The sequence below is a fragment of the Pongo abelii genome, chromosome 8 (genome assembly GCF_028885655.2).
Source record: "Pongo abelii isolate AG06213 chromosome 8, NHGRI_mPonAbe1-v2.0_pri, whole genome shotgun sequence".
NCBI lineage: Eukaryota > Metazoa > Chordata > Mammalia > Primates > Hominidae > Pongo > Pongo abelii.
This window is the reverse complement of record NC_071993.2, coordinates 52,075,997-52,095,724: the sequence shown is the minus strand read 5'-3', so window position 1 is coordinate 52,095,724 and position 19,728 is coordinate 52,075,997. Positions and strand designations below refer to the sequence as shown.

General features: G+C 42.0%; 1 protein-coding gene across 1 annotated transcript in view; it reads right to left on the bottom strand.

Annotated features, from left to right (window-relative positions):
* Nucleotides 1-14,565, bottom strand: part of LOC100459535 (arf-GAP with GTPase, ANK repeat and PH domain-containing protein 5-like) — a 30,335-nt gene extending 15,770 nt beyond the window's left edge. The window contains 6 exon segments of the mRNA XM_063727230.1: nucleotides 2,357-2,388; nucleotides 5,046-5,114; nucleotides 7,412-7,460; nucleotides 7,830-7,880; nucleotides 9,552-9,621; nucleotides 14,372-14,565. Coding sequence (XP_063583300.1) covers nucleotides 2,357-2,388; nucleotides 5,046-5,114; nucleotides 7,412-7,460; nucleotides 7,830-7,880; nucleotides 9,552-9,621; nucleotides 14,372-14,565 — 465 coding nt within the window.
* Between the last annotated feature and the right edge of the window lie 5,163 nt (nucleotides 14,566-19,728).

Sequence of the window (19,728 nt, the reverse complement as noted above, 5' to 3'; positions counted from 1 at the left end):
ATGTAAAAAAAAAAAAAAAGCCAGCAAGGTCAGTTGAAAATCTCTAACTAGAGCCCCAAGTCCACCTGTCCTTCCATCTGACAAGAAACTTAGATGTGCATTCTCTGCGTATATCAAACCTGAGAATTTCTGGCTCAGAGATACCATGGCTTAAACCTGAGATATAAAGGAAACTGTAACACCAAAAATGGAACTCCAAATTTCTTTGCTAACTCTGCTTTTGTATAGCAAGTGGCCATGCTTTTACTTTCCAGGCAGAAAATTGGGAGATCCTTCTCAGAAGAAACTGAAATGTCTTGAGTAAAGATCCCCAGATAATACACTGAGGTCCCCCAAGTGAAAAGCTAGTTAGGCTTCTAAGGCCTCACACTGAGTGCTATCAGTTAACAGAAATCCTGCTTCCAAATTAAGCAGGCCAGAGACCACCACACATTGGAGGGAAGCCTCCAAGAAAAGAGATCAAAACAATAGAAGAAAGGAATTCATGGAACCAGTCAAAATCAGGAGAAAAACTTAAAAAAAAAATCTTAAAACACTCTCAAAAATATAAAATTCAATAGGAATAGTAGAGGATAAAATCACAGAATATCCCAGAAGCAGAATAAAAACACAAACTGAAAAAAATAGAGGGGAAAAATTAAAAATCAATGCAGGTATACTGGTCTAAGCAGCCTAGCATCTGAATAACAAGACTATCAGTAAAAAAGTAACAGAGAAAATAAAAAAAATATTCTCAAGAAGAGATAGTCTGCAGGTTTAGTAGCCTCAATAAAATGAAAAGATCCCCAACAAGCTGTTATAAATTTTCAGAACCTCAGAGAGAGAGATCCTAAAAAGCTTCCGCAGATACCTAAAACCTGATTGTAAATAATGTATCACACACTGGCAGTAGATTCAAGAACAACACTGTAATGAGAGCACAACTGCAAAATGTCTTCAGAACCATAAAATTTAGATTCAACCTAGAGTTGTACTCTCTATCAAAGAGGAGGGATTTTAAGACTGGCCCGCTCTCTAAACATCTCCACTCAGGAAAATGTGTTCAAGTACAACTAGACAGGATAACAGGACAGAAGGAAACACAGAATCTAGGACTCAGGTGATCCCACACAAGACAGCAGTTATGTGAGATCCCAAAAGACTTTAAGGAGACAGCACAGAAAAGCAGACATTGGGCATATCTAGGGAAACCCATGCTATATTGAACTAGGATGACAAAAGGCCAAAGAAAGTTGCCCCACCACACACACATAAAAAGGAACAGATGTGTTTTCGCAGATGGAAAATATCTTTGAAAGGCATGTGATAAATGCTACAATACTTGGGGGGAAAACAGCTATTAGAAAATAGGCAAACGAATATAGTCAGAAAATTAGCTTCATGCCAAAAAATAATGGATGTAAAAGCAAACAGACCACCCAGAGGCTACTTATGATATTTGGATGGATAAACTAATGTAGGCTAGGAAAAAGAGAAGATCCAGGAGAATTGCAGAAGTGCTCAGATTTCAGAACTGTTTCAGAGACAGGATGAAGGATATGTAATGTAGAGGCACAGTGAAAACACCATATGACTTAGCAGTGAATAATATTTGCAGAGTCATAATCATGTAAATATTACTGATTTAATTAAAAAATATGCTACAATTGGAAGAAACAGAGGGAGAAACATAAGATCATGTTGTAGCAAGGAAGGTATGCTTTCACCTGCTGTGATAGAAAGTCAATAGACGGTGCTGGCAATTAACTTAGCTACTCTATTTTTGTTCTTTCATTAAAAATAAGATTAAATATTTAAGGCACTTTTTTTTTTTTTTTTTTTTTTGAGACAGAGTTTCACCCTGTCACCCAGGCTGGAGTGCAATGGTGCGATCTCAGCTCACTGCAACCTCCGCCTCCCGGGTTCAAGTGATTCTCCTGCCTCAGCCTCCTGAGTAGCTGAGATTGCAGGCATGTGCCACCATGCCCGGCTAATTTTGTATTTTTAGTAGAGACAGAATTTCACCATGTTGGTCAGGGTTGTCTCACACTCCTGACCTCAGATGATCTGCCCGCCTCGGCCTCCTAAAGTGCTGTGATTACAGATGTTAGCCACCATGCCCAGCCTTAAGGCAGATCTTTTGAACCAGACTATTGAAATTTAACTTAAATGTCAGAAATCTTTAAAAGGTGGACACACTAAGCTAAAGACTTTTCTGGATAAATTTAATACTTAGGAAAATAGAAGAGATTTAGCAAATCCACAAAAAGAGGTCCATGCTACCACCACTAGGTCTATATTGTAATTTAAAGAAATCAAGAGAGACATCCTTTCATGTCAAACTATCAATTTCTTAACTATTTGAGTGTTTACTTACATGGTTTGTACAGTTGCTTCTTATTTCTACAACTAAGAATAAAAAAAAAAAACTGGTCACTTCTGATACAAATACCATAAAACAAAAGTAGTTGTTAACATCTTACTGATTACTCCTATGTAAAATGAGACAAAATTCCATTTAAAAAAAAATTTTCAATAATTTATAGTTTAAATTATCTGGCATGATTAATTTCATAAAGTCAAATCTAAAAACTTAGATTTTCATTTAGTTTACTTTTTGTTTCTATTACATACAAATGAAAGAATCCTCATGTACAAAAGAAAAGAGCAAAAAAATTAGGCCAGATAAAAAATGTAGCTAATGAAACATTTAACTGTTGCATATATGAGCCATGATCCATTAGTATTCTCTCATTCTGCATTTACACATAGCTTACTTTAATTATCAGACTCTAACAGCTAACAGCTCTAAGAACTACTTCCTGACCAGGCACCTATCTCTAGATGCAACAGAATCCCTGTAAGCATCTTGAACCACACTTAGTGGTTATCTACTAATATGTCACTAAAAACAAAACAAAATTAAAAAACGGTCTTTACAGAACTGGAAAGTAACCTATCTTAAATTTTTTTTTTTTTTTTTTTGAGATGGAGTCTCACTCTGTCACCTAGGCTCGAGTGCAGTGGCAGGATCTCAGCTCACTGCAACCTCTGCCTCCCAGGTTCAAGCGATTCTCCAGCCTTAGCCTCCTGACTAGCTGGGACTACAGGCATGTGCCACCATGCCTAGCTAATTTTTTTTGTATTTTTAGTAGAGATGGGGTTACACTGTGTTAGCCAGTATGGTCTTGATCTCCTAACCTCGTGATCCACCCACCTCAGCCTCCCAAAGAGCTGGGATTACAGGTGTAAGCCACAGAGCCTGGCCTAAATTTTAATGTTAAAATGAGTATACAAACCTAATTGGACATGGTGTCTGCAGCACAAAAAATCATTTTTTTTTCCTAAAAAAAGGCCAGAATAATAAAAGCCCCAAGAGGGACTTGGGCCATGCTTTGTTTCCTACACTGCCTCTGCCTTTGATGCTGGAAGGGCCTTGTAGGCAAAAGTTCCTACCACTGAAGAGTGAGGGACATGGAATAACTTTTCTTTTACTGCTTCCATGCTCTCCAGGTGTGAGAAGCCCATGGCTCCGAAAGGAACTGGGAAATACAATTCTGATATGTTTTGGATATGTTGCCCCTCCAAGTCTCATGTTAACATGTGACCCTTAATGTTGGAGATAGGGCCTAGTGGGAGGTGTTTGGGTAATGGCATTGGATTCCTTATGAATGGCTTGGTCCCATCCCCATGGTAATAAGCAAATTCTCATTATGGTAATTTAAAAGACTGTGGTACTGGCCAGATGTGGTGGTGCAAACCTGTAATCCCAGCACTTTGGGAGGCTGAAGTGGGCAGATCACTTGAGGTCAGGAGTTTCAGACCAGCCTGGTCAACATGGTGAAACCCCATCTCTACCAAAAATACAAAAACTAGCCAGGTGTTATGGTGCCCACCTATAGTCCCAACTACTCAGGAGGCTGAGGCAGGAGAGTTGCTTGAACCTGGGAGGCGGAGGTTGTAGTGAGCCGAGATCGTGCCATTGTACTCCAGCCTGGGCAACAGAGTGAGACTCCATTTCAACAAAAAGAAAAAAAAAGAGTGTGGTACCTTCCCCCTTCCCCTCTCTCCTCCCTCTTTCACCATGTGGAATCACCTGCTTCCCCTTTGCCTTCTATCATGATTGTAAGCTTGCTGAGGCCCTCACCAGAAGCAGATGTTGAAGTCATGTTTGTACAGCCTGAAAATCTTTAAGCCAATTAAACCTCTTTTTGTTATAAATTACCCAGCCTTAGGTATCTCTTCAGAGTAATGTAAAAAATGAAAACAAATTCTAACCAGAAATAACTGACTCAAGATGGGCAAAGTCTACTCAAACTATAAAAACAAAGGACAAAGGTTACAAACTCTCGTGTTTTACTGTGCTGCTTTACTTCGCATATTATCATAGAACCCTCACTTGTATTCTTGCTGTTTAAGTCAACTGGAAAACTTGGCTCTGTATGGCTTTTTGGCAAATAAATGAGGATTTAACATAACATTAAGGGAAATAAGCAGGAGTAGGGCATGTTTAAATTTACATTACATCAAATGAAAAGGTTAATAAACTAAAAGTTTTGAGTAGCATAAACTTGGATGTGGTAAATGAATGTGGTCAGAGGACTGTGTAAGAGGAGGCCCAAATCACAGATTCAATCCCTGATAATAAACAACTATGTTTTTTAATTTGTTTAAATGAAAACGAAGCTGAAGCCTAAGTTCTATCATTCATCTTTAAAATGTACTCTTTGGAGCATGGGAAAAGGGATTATAAATAGAGATGAATCCATTAATTATAAATAAAGATAAATCCAAGAATTATAAAGAGAAATCCATGACTCCTCCATCACATGACAAATTAATTGTGTCGATAAAAAGATGGCAAAATCTATAAACAAAAAGGTTACATGTTTTCATTAACATCATAACAACTAAAGGAAAGTATATCACACATTAAAATAAGACAAGTGAACATGTGAAAAGGTGAAAAATTTAAACCAATATGAGTTTTTCTAAATACTTTCTATAACCTGATCAAACAAGAGTTTTTATTCTTTCTCTTGGCAGAAAAAACAATGTTGTCTCACCATCTGTTTGAGAGTTCCTCTGGAATACTGTGATTGCCTCTGGATTGGCAGAAGGGTTAAACTCCAAAGCTATATGCATAGAGGAAGAAAAGAAAAAAAGATGTAATCATTGATAAAAATTTATCAACTCATTTATTTGACTGCTGCATTTAGGCTATTTTACTATCTCTACTTTTATTCTTATCCATTGAAATGAATGTATAGACATAAGATAGAGCCAGGCAAGATGGCACATGCTTGTAGTCCCAGCTACTCAGGAGGCTGAGATGGAAAAATCACTTGAACCCAGGTCAGGAATTTGAGGCCAGCATGAGTAACATAATGACACCCTCCTTTATTAAAAAAAAATAAAATGAAGAGGTAAATGTTGGCTTTGAGTTGTGTAAAATCAACTTTGCATAAAATAAATCAAGATGGCCATAAGTTTTAAAAGACAGGTCTATTTTATAGGCAAAATATAAGATGTATTCTAGAGTTTTTAAAATTTTTAAGAAGTAAATTCAGCATATCTGTCACTTCCATGTCATTCTGAGGACATAGAACCTTAGTTCTCTTGAGTAGCTGTCTTCCATAGTCATCTGATATCTCTAAGTCTTCATTTCTTCATTAGCAATACATAGGGAGAACATACACAGGCCTTATTTGTATTGGAAAGGGCCAAGTGAGACATACAGAAACTGTGTTGTAATCCTAAAGAATGACAATAAAGAGCCATTTTTGGGCTGTCATCCAACACTACCCATCTACTAACTGGTGCGTAACATCAATCAGGCTTTCCTAACATCACCAAGCAGAGTACAAGTTTACACAAGTACTTACATGCTTTGTGTATAAAGGTATAATCAATTAATTCACATAATATATTGGTTTATTCTAAAGCAATCCTTAAATATCTTGAAAAGTGAGGATAGTACGTCCAAGTTACAAAACCACACTCATAATGAGTCTTAATTATCCTACCTCTTTAAAAATTAAGAGCTCAACCAAAGTTTAAATAGAAGAGCTATAAGACATTCCCTCTACAGTAATGAAATCTCTGGCATTTAAATGAAACCAGTAAGCCAACTGGATTTAATATGTTTATGATGCAATGTTTTCTATTTTGAAAATTTTAGTTTTTATTCAAGAACCATATTATTACCCAGAATTACTTTTACTTAGATTCATCTCTTTGCAAAATTTTAGAGGCAAACCAACTAATTGTTTCTCTTTTCTACTGCCTCCCATCCCTCACCTCTCCCAGCAGTGTAGAGACTAAAAAACTCCAACTTCCTTTCCTTTTTTTTTTTTTTTTTTTGTGAGATGGAGTCTCGCTCTGTCGCCCAGGCTGGAGTGCATTGGTGCGATCTCTGCTCACTGCAACCTCCACCTCTCAGGTTCAAGCAATTCTCCTGCCACAGCCTTGTGAGTAGCTAGAACTACAGGCATGCGCCACCACACCCAGCTAATTTTTGTATTTTTTTTTTTTTAGTAGAGACAGCTTTTCACCATGTTGGCCAGGCTGGTCTCAAACTTCTGATCTCAGGTGATCTGCCCGCCTCAGCCTCCCAAAGTGCTGGGATTACAGGCGTGAGTCACCAAGCCCGGCCAAAACTCTAACTTTCTTATCTTTGAACAAGATGCTATTGTCAGGAGGGGAAAGGACAAACGGGGAGCCATGGCAACAAACACTCTTACAGGGAAGGTCTGATATTTTAACCTGAAATCTTTATGTTACACATTAAAAGTCTACATTGACGTTTCATGTCTTTTGAAAGTTTTGACCATGAACCAATTCCCACCTCTCTTTTAGAACAAGGAGGTAAATAAAGTCTGTTAAGTCACCAGAATAAATCTGGAGCACATTTTCTGTTAAAGTAAGAATTTTAAAGTAATCAGAGCCTCATAGGTAAACTCCTTTGAGAAACCCCAAACACACACACACAACCATTTTTCTGCAACCCTGACTGTGACATTTCACACCTTTCACAATTATTTTAAGCACTCTCCTTTTTTCTTTTCCCTTCTGTGTTCAAATCAGTTAGAAGAAACTAAGCAGCTTCTATCAAGGTGACTTAAAGCAGCCCATTAAGAATACCATATAGCCTCTCCCACGGCAACCTCCGTTCTGATTTTAAATAAGAAATCTCCAAATATTTGAATATGAACTGTCCTTAGATTTAGCTACTTTAACAAAGGAAACAATTAGGCACTTACCTGGTTCCTTCACTTAGGTACCATCTGGATAGGTACAAAGAAAAAATAAGATGGGTACTGAAAAGTTGGGATATTTGAGTTTTTATTGAGAAAAGGAAGAGAATAGTCCAAAGAAGCCTTAACAAAGTCCCACGGGATAATAAATAGAGCTACAGATAATGTTGTCTCACCATTTGTTTGAGAGTTCCTCTGGATTGGCAGAAAGGTTAAACTCCAAAGCTATATGTATAGAGAGAGAAAAGAAAAAAGATGTAATCATTTATAAAAATTTATCAACTCATTTATTCAACTGCTGCTTATTCGACAAGAGCCATAAATAAATGGTCCCATGCCAGCCTGGGAGAATGAGATGAGAGAGCAAGAACTGAGCGATTGGGAGGGGAGGTGAAAAGAAACTGACTGGACTCAGTGGGGAAAGACTAAGGGGTAGGAATGCAAGGCGGAGCCAGCTTTTCTTCCTGGCCAGCCCCTGGGAAAGCTGGCTACAGGCAAAAAGGAGCTCGAAGTGGGGGATGCCTCAAAGGGAACCTTGGGGACAGCAGCAGGAAGAGGCAAGCCGAGGGCAGATGGCACCCGTCACCTCCTTACCTTCAGGTGTCTCCCGGTCACAGATGTGGTGCATGTGAAGGTCCTCACCAACTTCAATAGTCACCTCAGTAGGCTGTACAGCAGCAGCCATGGGCTAGCCTGCCATCCTGTCCCCAGCTCCTGCCTCATAGATTTCAGATTCAGATGGACACACCGACCCCTGTTGCTATTCAAACTCGGGGCTGACCCTGGGGTGCACACAACAGGTCAGTATGTTCCCCATGGGGCGCCTCTACTGTCTGCCACCACCTGTGCCTCTGCTCACAGCTTTGGCCATGCACTCCCGCTGTCCTAGGCCAAGGCTGTGCTGCACTTGCAGAGATGGTCTTCCTGCTCCTCGCCTGCCCACCTCACAGCCCGGCCCCGGGCACCGGCCCTGGCCCTGGCCCTGGCCCTGGCTAGGGCTGCGGGCCAAGGCCTGCACCCTGCTGCCTCCCCTGAGTTGACTTGTCTGGGAGGGTGAAGACCAGCCGGCTTATTTAATAGGTTGTGAACCCAACAAGCGCTGAGAGACACAACAACTGCCTGAAGAGAGAACAGACGGAGCTCCTCCTCCTTCTGTAGTCACCTACAGACTGAAGCCCACTGGCCCAGTTGGGAGCCCAGGCTTGTGGCTCACAATGCCCCGCCCCACACTTCACAATGCCCTCCCCGACAGCTCACAGTGCCCCACCCTGGCTGCCACCCCTCCCCCACAGCTCAGAATGTCCCTGCCTGGACTGCCCCACCCTGTGGCTTATGATGCTGCTGCTCTCCTGGCCCCTGCAGGCCCACTGCAGTGCCAGTGGGACTAAGGTTTTCACTTATCACCAGCTTCCTGAGCTTTTTAGTCCTAAGAAAAGCACAGGGTAGTTCGTTACTTGAAGCCATCTTCCTCTATGAGTTCTATACAAAGCCTCAGTAGAGTGGGTCCCATTAGCAACCAAGTTGAACAACTTTTATTTTCTGACTGAATGTAGATACACTTGAATTGTTGACTGCTTTTGTAACTAAACACTCCTCTCCTGTCTTCCAATGAGTGGTCGTTTTTGTCTGCAACTTGACCACAGCAATCCCTGGGGCCCTAGCTCTACTTTCAATAAAGAGTTATGGCTGTGTGTCTTGAATGACACCTTAGGACCCATCCTGCCTCCACCTCCTTCTCCATAAAATAGAAACCTAACTTGTCCCTCCAAGCTCTGAAATGCTGAAACTTACCAACTCCCTTTTCTCCCCACTATTTCTTCCTTCCATGGCAGGGACTTTCAGATTTTCTTTCTTTCACTAACAAGGCACTAAGCATGATTTCGTCATACAAAATCGAGAGCCATAAAGTGGGTTATCACACTCCTATTTCAGTAAAGATGAACACTCGACATCTGGCAAGTAGTGTGTGCCTGACAGTGTCCCCACTGTGCTATGGTCATGAAACCCTCAGAAACAATCTGATGTTACAGATTTTACAGAAGTTGTCGAGACGGAGAAGGTAAGTTACCTCCCCAAGGTCACATGGCTGCTAAGGGTGGGGCCACACTTTGATCCCAGGTAGTCTGAATTCCCCAATTCCTGAAGCATGATTATCAGAAAGTATAGTAGTCTGTTTTCACACTGATATAAAGAAATACCTGAGGTTGGGTAATTTTTAAAGGAAAGAAGTTTAATTGACTCAGAGTTTCACATGGCTGGGGAGGCCTCAGGAAACTTACAATCATGGCAGAAGGGGAAGTCCTTCAGGAAACTTACAATCGTGGCAGAAGGGCAGGTCCGACTTACATGGTGGCCGCACAGAGAGTGGGAACACGTGAAGGAGCAACTGTCAAACATGTATAAAACCATCAGATCTCAGCTGGGCACGGTGGCTCACACTTGTAACCCTAGTACTTTGGGAGGCCAAGGCAGGTGGATCAACTGAGGTCAGGAGTTTGAGACCAGCCTAGCTAATGTAGTGAAATCCTGTCTCTACCAAAAATACAAAAATTAGCTGGGTGTGGTGGTGCATGCCTGTAATCCCAGCTACTCAGGAGGCTGAGGCAAGAGAATCACTGGAACACAGGAGGCAGAGGCTGCAGTGAGCCAAGATCATGCCATGGCCCTCCTGCCTGGACAACAGAGCAAGACTCCATCCCAAAAAACAAAACAAAACAAAACAAAACAAAACAAAACAAAACAAAACAAAACTCTATAAGATCTCATGAGGACTTACTGAATATCACAATAACAGCATGAGGAAAACTGCCTCTATGATCCAATCACCTCCCCCTAGGCCCCTCCCTCCACACATCAGGATTATGGGGATTATAATTCATGATGAGATTTGGGGGCGGACATGGCAAAACCATATCAGAAAGTAAAGGTAGAAGTCAAGCTTGGACGGCAAATGACATTGTAGATTATTATTATTATTAGTATTTTGAGATGAAGTTTTACTCTTGTTGCCCAATTAAATTGTTTCTCTAATTTCATTTTCAGATGGTGTCTTGTAGATGTATAGAAATACAGTTGATAAATGATTCTGGCTATTAACCTTTTATGCTTCAACCTTGCTGAACACTATTTTTTTTCTTTTTTTTTTTTGAGATGGAGTTTCGCTCTTGTTGCCCAGGCTGGAGTGCAATGGTGCGATCTTGGCTCACTGCAACCTCCGCCTCCCTGGATCAAGTGATTCTCCTGCCTCAGCCTCCCAAGTAGCTGGGATTACAGGCATGCGCCACCACGCCTGGTTAATTTTGTATTTTTAGTAGAGACGGAGTTTCTCCCTGTTGGTCAGGCCCGCCTCAGCCTCCCAAAGTGCTAGGACTACAGGCATGAGCCACCGTGCCCAGCCAGATTAGTATATTTTTAAAAGAATTTTTAATATATTTATTATTATTATTATTATTTTGAGACAGAGTCTCACTCTGTTGCCCAGGCAGTGGCACAATCATTGCTCACTGCAACCTCCACCTCCTGGGTTCAAGTGATTCTCATTCAAGTGCCTAAGCCTCCCAAGTAGCTGGGATTACAGGAGCCCACCCCCCTGCTCAGCTAATGTTTGTATTTTTAGTAGAGATGGAGTTTCACCATGTTGTTCAGGCTGATCTCAAACTCCTGACCTCAGGTGATCCACCTGCCTTGGCCTCCCAAAGTGCTGGGATTACAGGTGTGAGCCATCACTCCCGAACAGAACAGTATTTTTTTGATGTGGATTTTAAAATGCCTCCCCTTCTTTCAACATCGAAAAGTCCCTTCTACATGCCAGGCACTGTATGTGTGAAATAGTCCCAACTCTCAATGAGTGTAGGCAGATACACAAACAAAGGCTTAAGGAGGTCAGTTTTCTGAGACCATACTGCTGGACAGTATATGAACCTGGGATACAAACCCACCTCTATTTGACCTCAAATTTGATGCTGGGGTGGTTTTAATTTTATTCTGGGAATTTCAGTCATTGAACCATAAAAAGGTGAAAAGTTTCTGTCAGATTTGCGTAGTGGTCTGTATAATAAGGAAGAACTGAAGGAAGCAACCAAACCAATTAAGAGACTTCCTCTAAAGGCAGAGTAATGCTAAAGGCAGTGGCAGTCACAAAAGTGGAGGAAAAAGTTTGTGATCATTGGGAGACAGAATAGGAAGTGCTTGGTCATGAGACCCGAAAGAAGAGGAGAAGTAGAGGGAAAACAGAGCTGCTCAGCCTCTGCTGGGGAAGACTGGGTATGTAGCAGTGCCTTCCTCCTGGCAGAGAATGTAGGAAGAGAAATGGGTAAGGAGGAAAAGATAGTTTTTTACTCTCAGTGTCACATTAAAATGGAACTCTCTGGTCAAAAGTTGAATATAAATCTCTGTAGGCTAAGTCCATTTGTGACATCCCAACATATGTTTTCAAAAATAACACACATACTAAATCAAGCCATTAAGAGTAACTGGGGAAATTTCCTAAAATTTACATGCTAAGAATATCACCATTTTTCATTTGTTACTTTCATGGAGCAACTTTGAATCTATGGTTACAGTAAGTGAGGCATCTTGTATAAAATAAAGCTAATACATGAAAAAAAAGCATTTAAAATTCTACTGTTCTCAGAGAATGGAGAAAACAATTGAAGCCATGGGTGTGGAGGTGACTACCTTGAGAAGTTGTGTATAGTAAGGAGAACTGGGAAGAAAGAAGACCCGGAGAATAGGGTGATTTACACGGCATTAAGTGAAGCTTGCAAAAGAGAGCAATGGGAGTCAAGAGACCTGTGTATGAATCAGGAATGGCTGCTCCTGTGAGTTGTTAGAAAGGAGATGATGCCTTCTTTTCATATCTATAACAGCAGCACAGTGCCTGTTCAATAGGTACTCAACCTGTGTTATCCCAATGCAGAGTCAAATTTTGCCAGGAGGGCAGGAAAGCTACAAATCAGCTATGGCAACTTAGTGATTGGGCTTGTGTGTGTGTGTGAGCGAGCTGGATGTCAGGCAGTGGGTAAAGTAGTGAACTGGAGGTGAGGAAACAATGAGACAAAATCAGGGCTTCTCTTCCCAAGTATTTGGCTGAGAAGAGAGATGTAGTATTAAACGGAGATATGTGGTAAAGGAAGCCTTTTATTCCAAGATGCAACAAAAGCATGAGTATACTTCTTTGTTAAAGGGAAAGAGCCAACAGAGAAAAACATTTTTGAGGTTAGAAGAGAAGGAAGAACGAATGCAGAAGGGCCCCAAAAGGCACAAGTGCATGCAATCTGGATCAGGGACAGATTAGCTTTGGACTCCTACAAAAGCAAGAAGGGAGAAAGGACTATGTGACTCTACAGATATTTCTGGTAAAGGAAAGGTTTAGGAAAAGATCTTTTGATGACCTTTATTTTAACAGACTTTTTTTTTTTTTTTTGAGATGGAGTCTTGCCCTGTCGCCCAGGCTGGAGTGCAGTGGCACGATCTCGGCTCACTGCAACCTCTGCCTCCTGGGTTCACGTCATTCTCCTGCCTCAGCCTCCTGAGTAGCTGGGATTACAGGCATCTTTTACCATGTCCGGCTAATTTTTTGTATTTTCAGTAGAGATTGGGTTTCACCGTGTAAGCCAGCATGGTCTCGATCTCTTGACCTTGTGATCCACCCGCCTTGGCCTCCCAAAGTGCTGGGATTACAGGCGTGAGCCACTGCGCCCTGCTATAGACTTCTTTTTTAAAAAAAAAAAAACTACTGTGGGGAAAAGGATATTATGTATAGAAAAGTCTACACTTCTTGATACAACTAACTAAAAAAAAGCCTGATACACTAAACAAAACCCAAATAATGTCTTCCCTAAAAGTGGGTAACTTGAAAAGCAATTCAAGCAAAAATCAAGGAGTTCAATTATAAATAAGTATATCAACAAAGTGAAAGATGGGTTTAATTTTTCCCACAAAAAGTTAAAAGAAATAATTTAGAGGAAGAGGAAAAAATAATAAAATTATATGCAGTTGCAAAATGTGTGAATATTTACAAACTCTAACATATAACTACAAAATGGACCAGAAGAATGATTATCATAGGAAGCAAAGGGTCACTTCAAAAATCAGAGGAGGGATGACTCATATTTAATTTAATTCTGTGGAAAAAATTTAAGTAACATTTGAGGACAAAAATAGGTGATATGTTGAAATGCGGGAAACCACAGTGGAAGGAAAAAGAATTCAAGAAAGCTCAGTTTCAGTAACCAGTATCTAGTAAAATCTTCAGGACCTAGAGGCTACAATCTGCATTAATAGTGTCTGAAGACCTAGAAATGTCATTAAATGCCATTTTGGATAATTCTTGTAGACTTGAGATGATGTCTATTTAAAGTTACAAAATAGTGCCTGTATTTCTGTATTCATTACAGAAAACAATTGGATATGGAAAAGAAACTAACATGCTATGCCACAATCTCTAAAGAAAGATTAGGGAAGTTTCAGCTTAAAGCAAGAATAATCACAATAAAGTTTTACAACCCTTTGCAACCATATATGAAAAACATACAAAAAGTTTGTAATGATCTTTTCTTAAGCTAAGAGAACAGAAAAAATGAGAAAAATTAAATTATAAAATGAAACTTTGGTTTAGAGGTAAGAAACATTTGATGACAGTCAAGAGATCAGGGTTGTACCGTGTATTATGTGAATGTTGTGACTCATTGGTTTCATCTTGGATATCATAACTTGACATTTTGTAAAAGTGATTTTTCATGGAAATTTTTTCAGGTGCCCTGTAAAGTCCTGTCCCATGAGAAGCGAATAATAGTCTTCCCTTTTCTTGAGATATCTTAATGAATGGCATCTTCTACAGTCTTCCATTGTTTAGTCCTTGGAGATACACTCATTAGTGACTGTTAAGGTACCTGAGTTATTAGGTGCCTGTAGACTATGCCCAGTGATATGGGCATTAGGTACACGCTCCCTAGCTGCGCTGACACTGACTGAAGCTGTGAGGTTTCACAATGACGTGTCAGCCAAATACATATGCTCAGATTTACCATTTATCAAGAGGTCTTCACACTATCAATTATGCAATTATCATTCTACACACAGGCAGTGATATAGGGAGTAAAAAACCACAGCCATGGCTCGGGAGACCAATGTACCTCCAGAAGAGTCCAGTGGGTCCAGAAGCCTTTTGGATGCTGGTCAGAGGCTCCTCTTGGGCAGAGATCACAGCAGCAGCCAACAGGTCTGGAGAAATCCTTAGAGTTCTCACGGACAAAGCTTGTGAAGGCATCTTAGACAACACCTTGTCTTTGCTGGTTTTATGATCCTCTGCAGATGGGTCTATTCTCATTATCTCAGCCACCTTTCACTTCCTATCAGTTCAGTTCAGGTCTCTCATGATCCCAGGCAGCAGTAGTTGTTATCACATGAGTTCATTCATATATGTTTATCTCTTTGGGGATGGGGGGACAACTTCACTGTGGACTTAATTCTACTGGAGATGAGTGACCCCATTTTAAGACAACAGGATCACAAATTATTATCACATATCATCAGGACAGACAACAGCTACCACCCGGGGCTGAAAGCAGGTAACTCCATTTATTCTGCAAACATTCTGTCTTGATTATGGTGCCAGTTGCTGCGAGGGATTTGCTTTCCACCACCTGTTTTTCACAAGGTTTGAGTCTGACCTGCTAACATTCTACGGATTTCTGGGTGAAGGGACTGACTGCACCATCCTAGCCTGTCAGAGCACTTGCCCCAATACATCCACTTTAAGAATTTTCCACCTTGTCCAGAACTACAGTCCATTAATTCCCTCATTTTCTCTCTTAAGAGAATAAACAGGCCAGGCGTGGTGGCTCACACCTGTAATCCCAGCACTTTGGGAGGCCGAGGCAGGCGGATCATCTGAGGTCAGGAGTTCGAGACCAGCTTCACTTACATAGTGAAACCTTGTCTCTACTAAAAAAAAATCACAAAAATTAGCCGGGCGTGGTGGCAGGTGCCTGTAATCCCAGCTACTTGGGAGGCTGAGGCAGGAGAATCCCTTGAAACTGGGAGGTGGAGGTTGCAGTGAGCCAAGACTGTGCCACAGCACTCCAGCCTGGGTGACAGAGCGACTCCCTCTCAAAAAAAAAAAAAAAAAAAAGAGAGAGAGAGAGAGAATAAACAACACATCTCACATACACACCCACATCCCTCTTACCCCAAATACCAAACACACAAAAATCCAATCTGTCTGCTTCTACCTAAGCAATTTTAGATAGTCACGTTCTCATAATTACCTTAAGCTCCCTGACTTGCTGCTCATCCTTTCTCTGGCAAAATCTCATCCCTGGATGAGCCCCACTTTGTGTTGCTCAATGACACCACTCAGCTGAACCAGAAAAAATATCAAAAAGTGGTCAGAGATATCATCATAAATTCAAATTACTTACATAAAAAAAGGCCCTAAATGTTTCCAGAAATCAATAAAAGTTTTGTTTCTCCAATGACATCATTTCTCCAGAAACCCAACGTGTATAACCTATTTTTTCTATGTTCTTCTAACATTTATTCAACTTCTCTCATCTGATATCTTGCCAAATCATTCAAAGAGAAAATATATCCCATTAGGCAAGAGCCGACCATATTCCCATCACCTGAGAAAATAATATGCACAGGATGTGCCCACCTCACCTTTCTCAGCCTCATCATGTCAGAAAAAGTACCCCTCCTTTTGTCACAAGGCAAATCTGAGATAAAAGATTTAGATGGCCTGTAATTCCAGCACTTGGGGAGACCAATGCAGGCAGATTATTTGAGTCAAAGAGCTCGAAAGGAGCCTAAGCAACTTAGGGAAACTGCATCTCTCAAACAAATACAAACCATTAGCCTAGCATGGTGGTGTGGTGGCACATGCCTGTAGTCCCAGCTACTCAGCGTGGGGAGCACTGAGGTGGGAGGATCACCTGAGCTGGAAGGTTGAGGCTGCAGTGAGCCATCATCACGTCACTGCACTCCAGGTGGGACAACAAATATTTTTAAAAGGATCTTCTCTGTTAAAAATAATCAAATAAACAGGTGGCCATGAGGCTGAGGTGGCTGCAGTGCTCTCAATTCCTCCTTAAATAAACCAAAACTTGACTCAGTGTAAATAATAAAAGGAAACTTAAGCTTAACCAATCAGAAACCACCAACTAACATCTAACTAGAAACTTTCCACTGTAATGTTCCAAATGAGGCCACTGCTCCACTTTACCAAATCAAGTATTTTCTTTTTCTTCCACATTTACCATATAAAATTCTTCCCCCACCCTCCCTAAGCCTCTCTGTTGGACCTCTGAGCTGCTTGCAGTCTGGGGCTGCCTAGTTTATAAATTTCTGAATGCTCAAATATATTTTCTAATGTTTCAAAGTGTCTCTGGTGTAGGAGGTTGTTGGTGGAGTGACCTGAGAATGTACAGGAATTGAGGGCATATGAGATCTCTGGACTCTGCACTCCATTTTGGTGTACACTCAAAACTACTCTAAAATAATAATATATCTTTAAAAATCTATAACTATCATGTAGCCCTTTTCAAGTCTCCAAATGGTTGGAGCCAGTTCGATTAAAGCTCAGAAAACACTGGTTAATAAGTTAGTTCTGACCCAACTGGCAAGAAGAGGCAGGAAAGAGCCAGGCCAGGGGAGTATATTGCACATGCAGGCACCAGGAAACTGGAGGCAGCTTGGAGGCCCTTTAGCCTGGTCCTGAGCCCGCTGAAACTGCAGTTACAGGCACAGATGCCTGGGGCACCAATCTGCATCTGCCAACATCCAAGGCCGCATGAACACAAATGTGCAGAGTCTCCTCTGCGATCGGTAGCTAAGGATGGTAGGCCATGATTGGACTAGGATGGGAGATGAACTGAGAACTATAGATTCTGTAGGCTTTTGTTGTCTCTTCCCACCCCCAAGCAACAAGTGATGAACACACACACACACACCCCATAGTGACTAACAGGAACTTCCTCCAGGGGATTTGCAGAGAGGGGAGCAGAAAACATCTCAGGGGCCTTTCACAGCTACTTCCTTAAGCCCCCTTTCAGACAGTGCTGTCTAGACCTGTCAGCCCAAGCATCACCACCCTGATATGCAGAAGCTGGCATCCTTACCTGAAATTTAACATCAAGAAATGATCTCTTCTACTCAACACTGATAGAAATATCTCTAAGCAATGTCCTCATTGGCAGGGGTGGAGTGGGGGAGTTTCTTAAAAAGTGAGGCCTCTGCCTACCACCTAGAGAACCTGGAAATTTCCATCTGTGCCACAAAGTCCAAATCACTGGCCACTGCCCCAGTGTATGGCAGATTAGAACATCTCTCCATTAGATCTGGGTTTCTATTCCATTGAGTGAAATGGTTTTTCTATTACAGGAACAGAATAAGGGATCAAAAGGGTCTTACAACTGAACTCCAGTGTACAGCCTGCAGAGACACTAGGCTTGTGCAAATATGACACAGCGAGGCCCCAGGACCCTTAAGCCAGCTGAATGTACTGAGTTTCAGGAAACAGTGAGATACATTCAGCAAAACAGTGGGCTTCATGCTGAAAGAAGTCAATCCAAGTAAACACACATCACACACACACACACACACACAGAAGCACACACCCTAGTGGCCAATAGGTCCTCTCACCAAAAACCTGCAATCAGGAGAGCAGAAAGCCTCCCAGGGGTCCACCACTGCCCTTTCTGGAGCCCCTTATCAGACGGCCAGCCCCAGGACAGCACTGTCTGATCCTGGTCCAGCCCAAACTGCCATCACCCTGTGATGTGGGAGCTGGCCACTTCACCACAACCTCTGTGTCAGAAAAATTTCTCTTCCTTCTAAAATGATGAGGGGGAACCTTCAGACAGTGTCCAGATTAGGGTGGGTGGAGATGGGGGTTTCCTAGAAAGTCAGGCAGGGCAGGGCTGAAGCCCTCTGGGTTAACTGTGTGCTTTTGATATGAAGGCAGGTAAGACTGGACAGGTGGGGGTGTTAGTGAGGGGATGGACTAGGGTGTGCTGAAGAACTCCACTTGGGCTCTGCACACCAGGGAAAATGACCATAAAACATCCCATCTTCACTGCTCAGAGAAGGCTAGATCTGCTGTGAGCTAGAAAGCCATGTGGGGGCAGCTGATGAGTCATCAAATGGGAGAAATCTGAGAGCCATGTGTTCCACAGGCCTCTGGTCCTTGTTCAGGCAGCAGGGCACTGTGACATGTGGCTCCTTGGCCCTTTCCAGCCACCACCTTGATTGCCTGCTTCAGGGAAAGAGACTGAAGCCCAAGAATGGGGTCTTGCTCACCATAGGATGATGGCTCAGTGTGCAGAGCTGAGCTATGGCCCAAGAGGCAGAAGGTGGGGATGACCCAGGCTGAGCTGGGGGATCCAACTGAACATGCACTTGCTAAGAAGCTGTGGGCTAAGATGCCTTGGGACCCCAGTCTGAGTCTAGAATTGTAGCAAAACAGGCTACTGGTAAAAGTTCTTCAGAAGCCAACTCACTTTTGCTATCAACCATGGGCAAACAAACCAACCCCCACCACTTCCCACTCCCTCTGAAAGCCACCTGGCCCTCTGATCGACCACATCACAATGGTGTCACTCTGTAAGGCACAGGTAGACAAGGCATCCAGCCATGCACACTCCAGGGCCCACACATGTCCAGAATACACTTGTTCTTGTTGAGACTCCACTCTTCCAACTCAGACAAAAGCTCCCCAATCTCCTCAGCCACTCCCAAAAACTGGAGGCCTGAAAACTTTCATGCATGCCGCTATGGTCTAAACCACTTGTGGCAGTTTTGATTTTCATTTTCCTGATAATCAGTGATGTTAAGCACCTTTCTATATGACTTTTCACCAACTGGATGTCTTCTTTGGCTAAATGTCTATTCAAATCCACTGCCCATTTACAAATCTGCTTTTTGTGAGCTTCTTGATGCTTTTCTTTTTTTTTTTTCCTATTTATTTATACAAGTTCCTTAGGTATTTTGGATATTTTTAAAAATGATTTTCAATTCCACTGCCCAGTTATAAATCTGTCTCTTTTTTTTCTTTTTGAGACGGAGTTTTGCTGTTGTTGCCCAGGCTGGAGTGCAATGGTGTGATCTTGGTTCACAGCAACCTCCACCTCCCAGAGTCAAGCAATTCTCCTGCCTCAGCCTCCTGAGTAGCTAGGACTACAGGCATGTGCCACCATGCCCATCTAATTTTTGCATTTTTAGTAGAGGTGGGGTTTCTCCATGTTGGTCAGGCTGGTCTCGAACTCCCGGTCTCAGGTGATCCGTCCGCCTCAGCCTCCCAAAGTGCTGGGATTACAGGTGTGAGCCACCGTGCCCGGCCAATTATCCCTTTTTGTGGTTTTTTTTGGAGTCGGGGGAAGAACAGAGTCTCGCTTTGTTACCCAGGCTGGAGTGCACTGGTGTGATCTCAGCTCACTACAGCCTCCGCCTCCCAGGTTCCAGCGATTCTCCTGACTCAGTCTCCCGGGTAGCT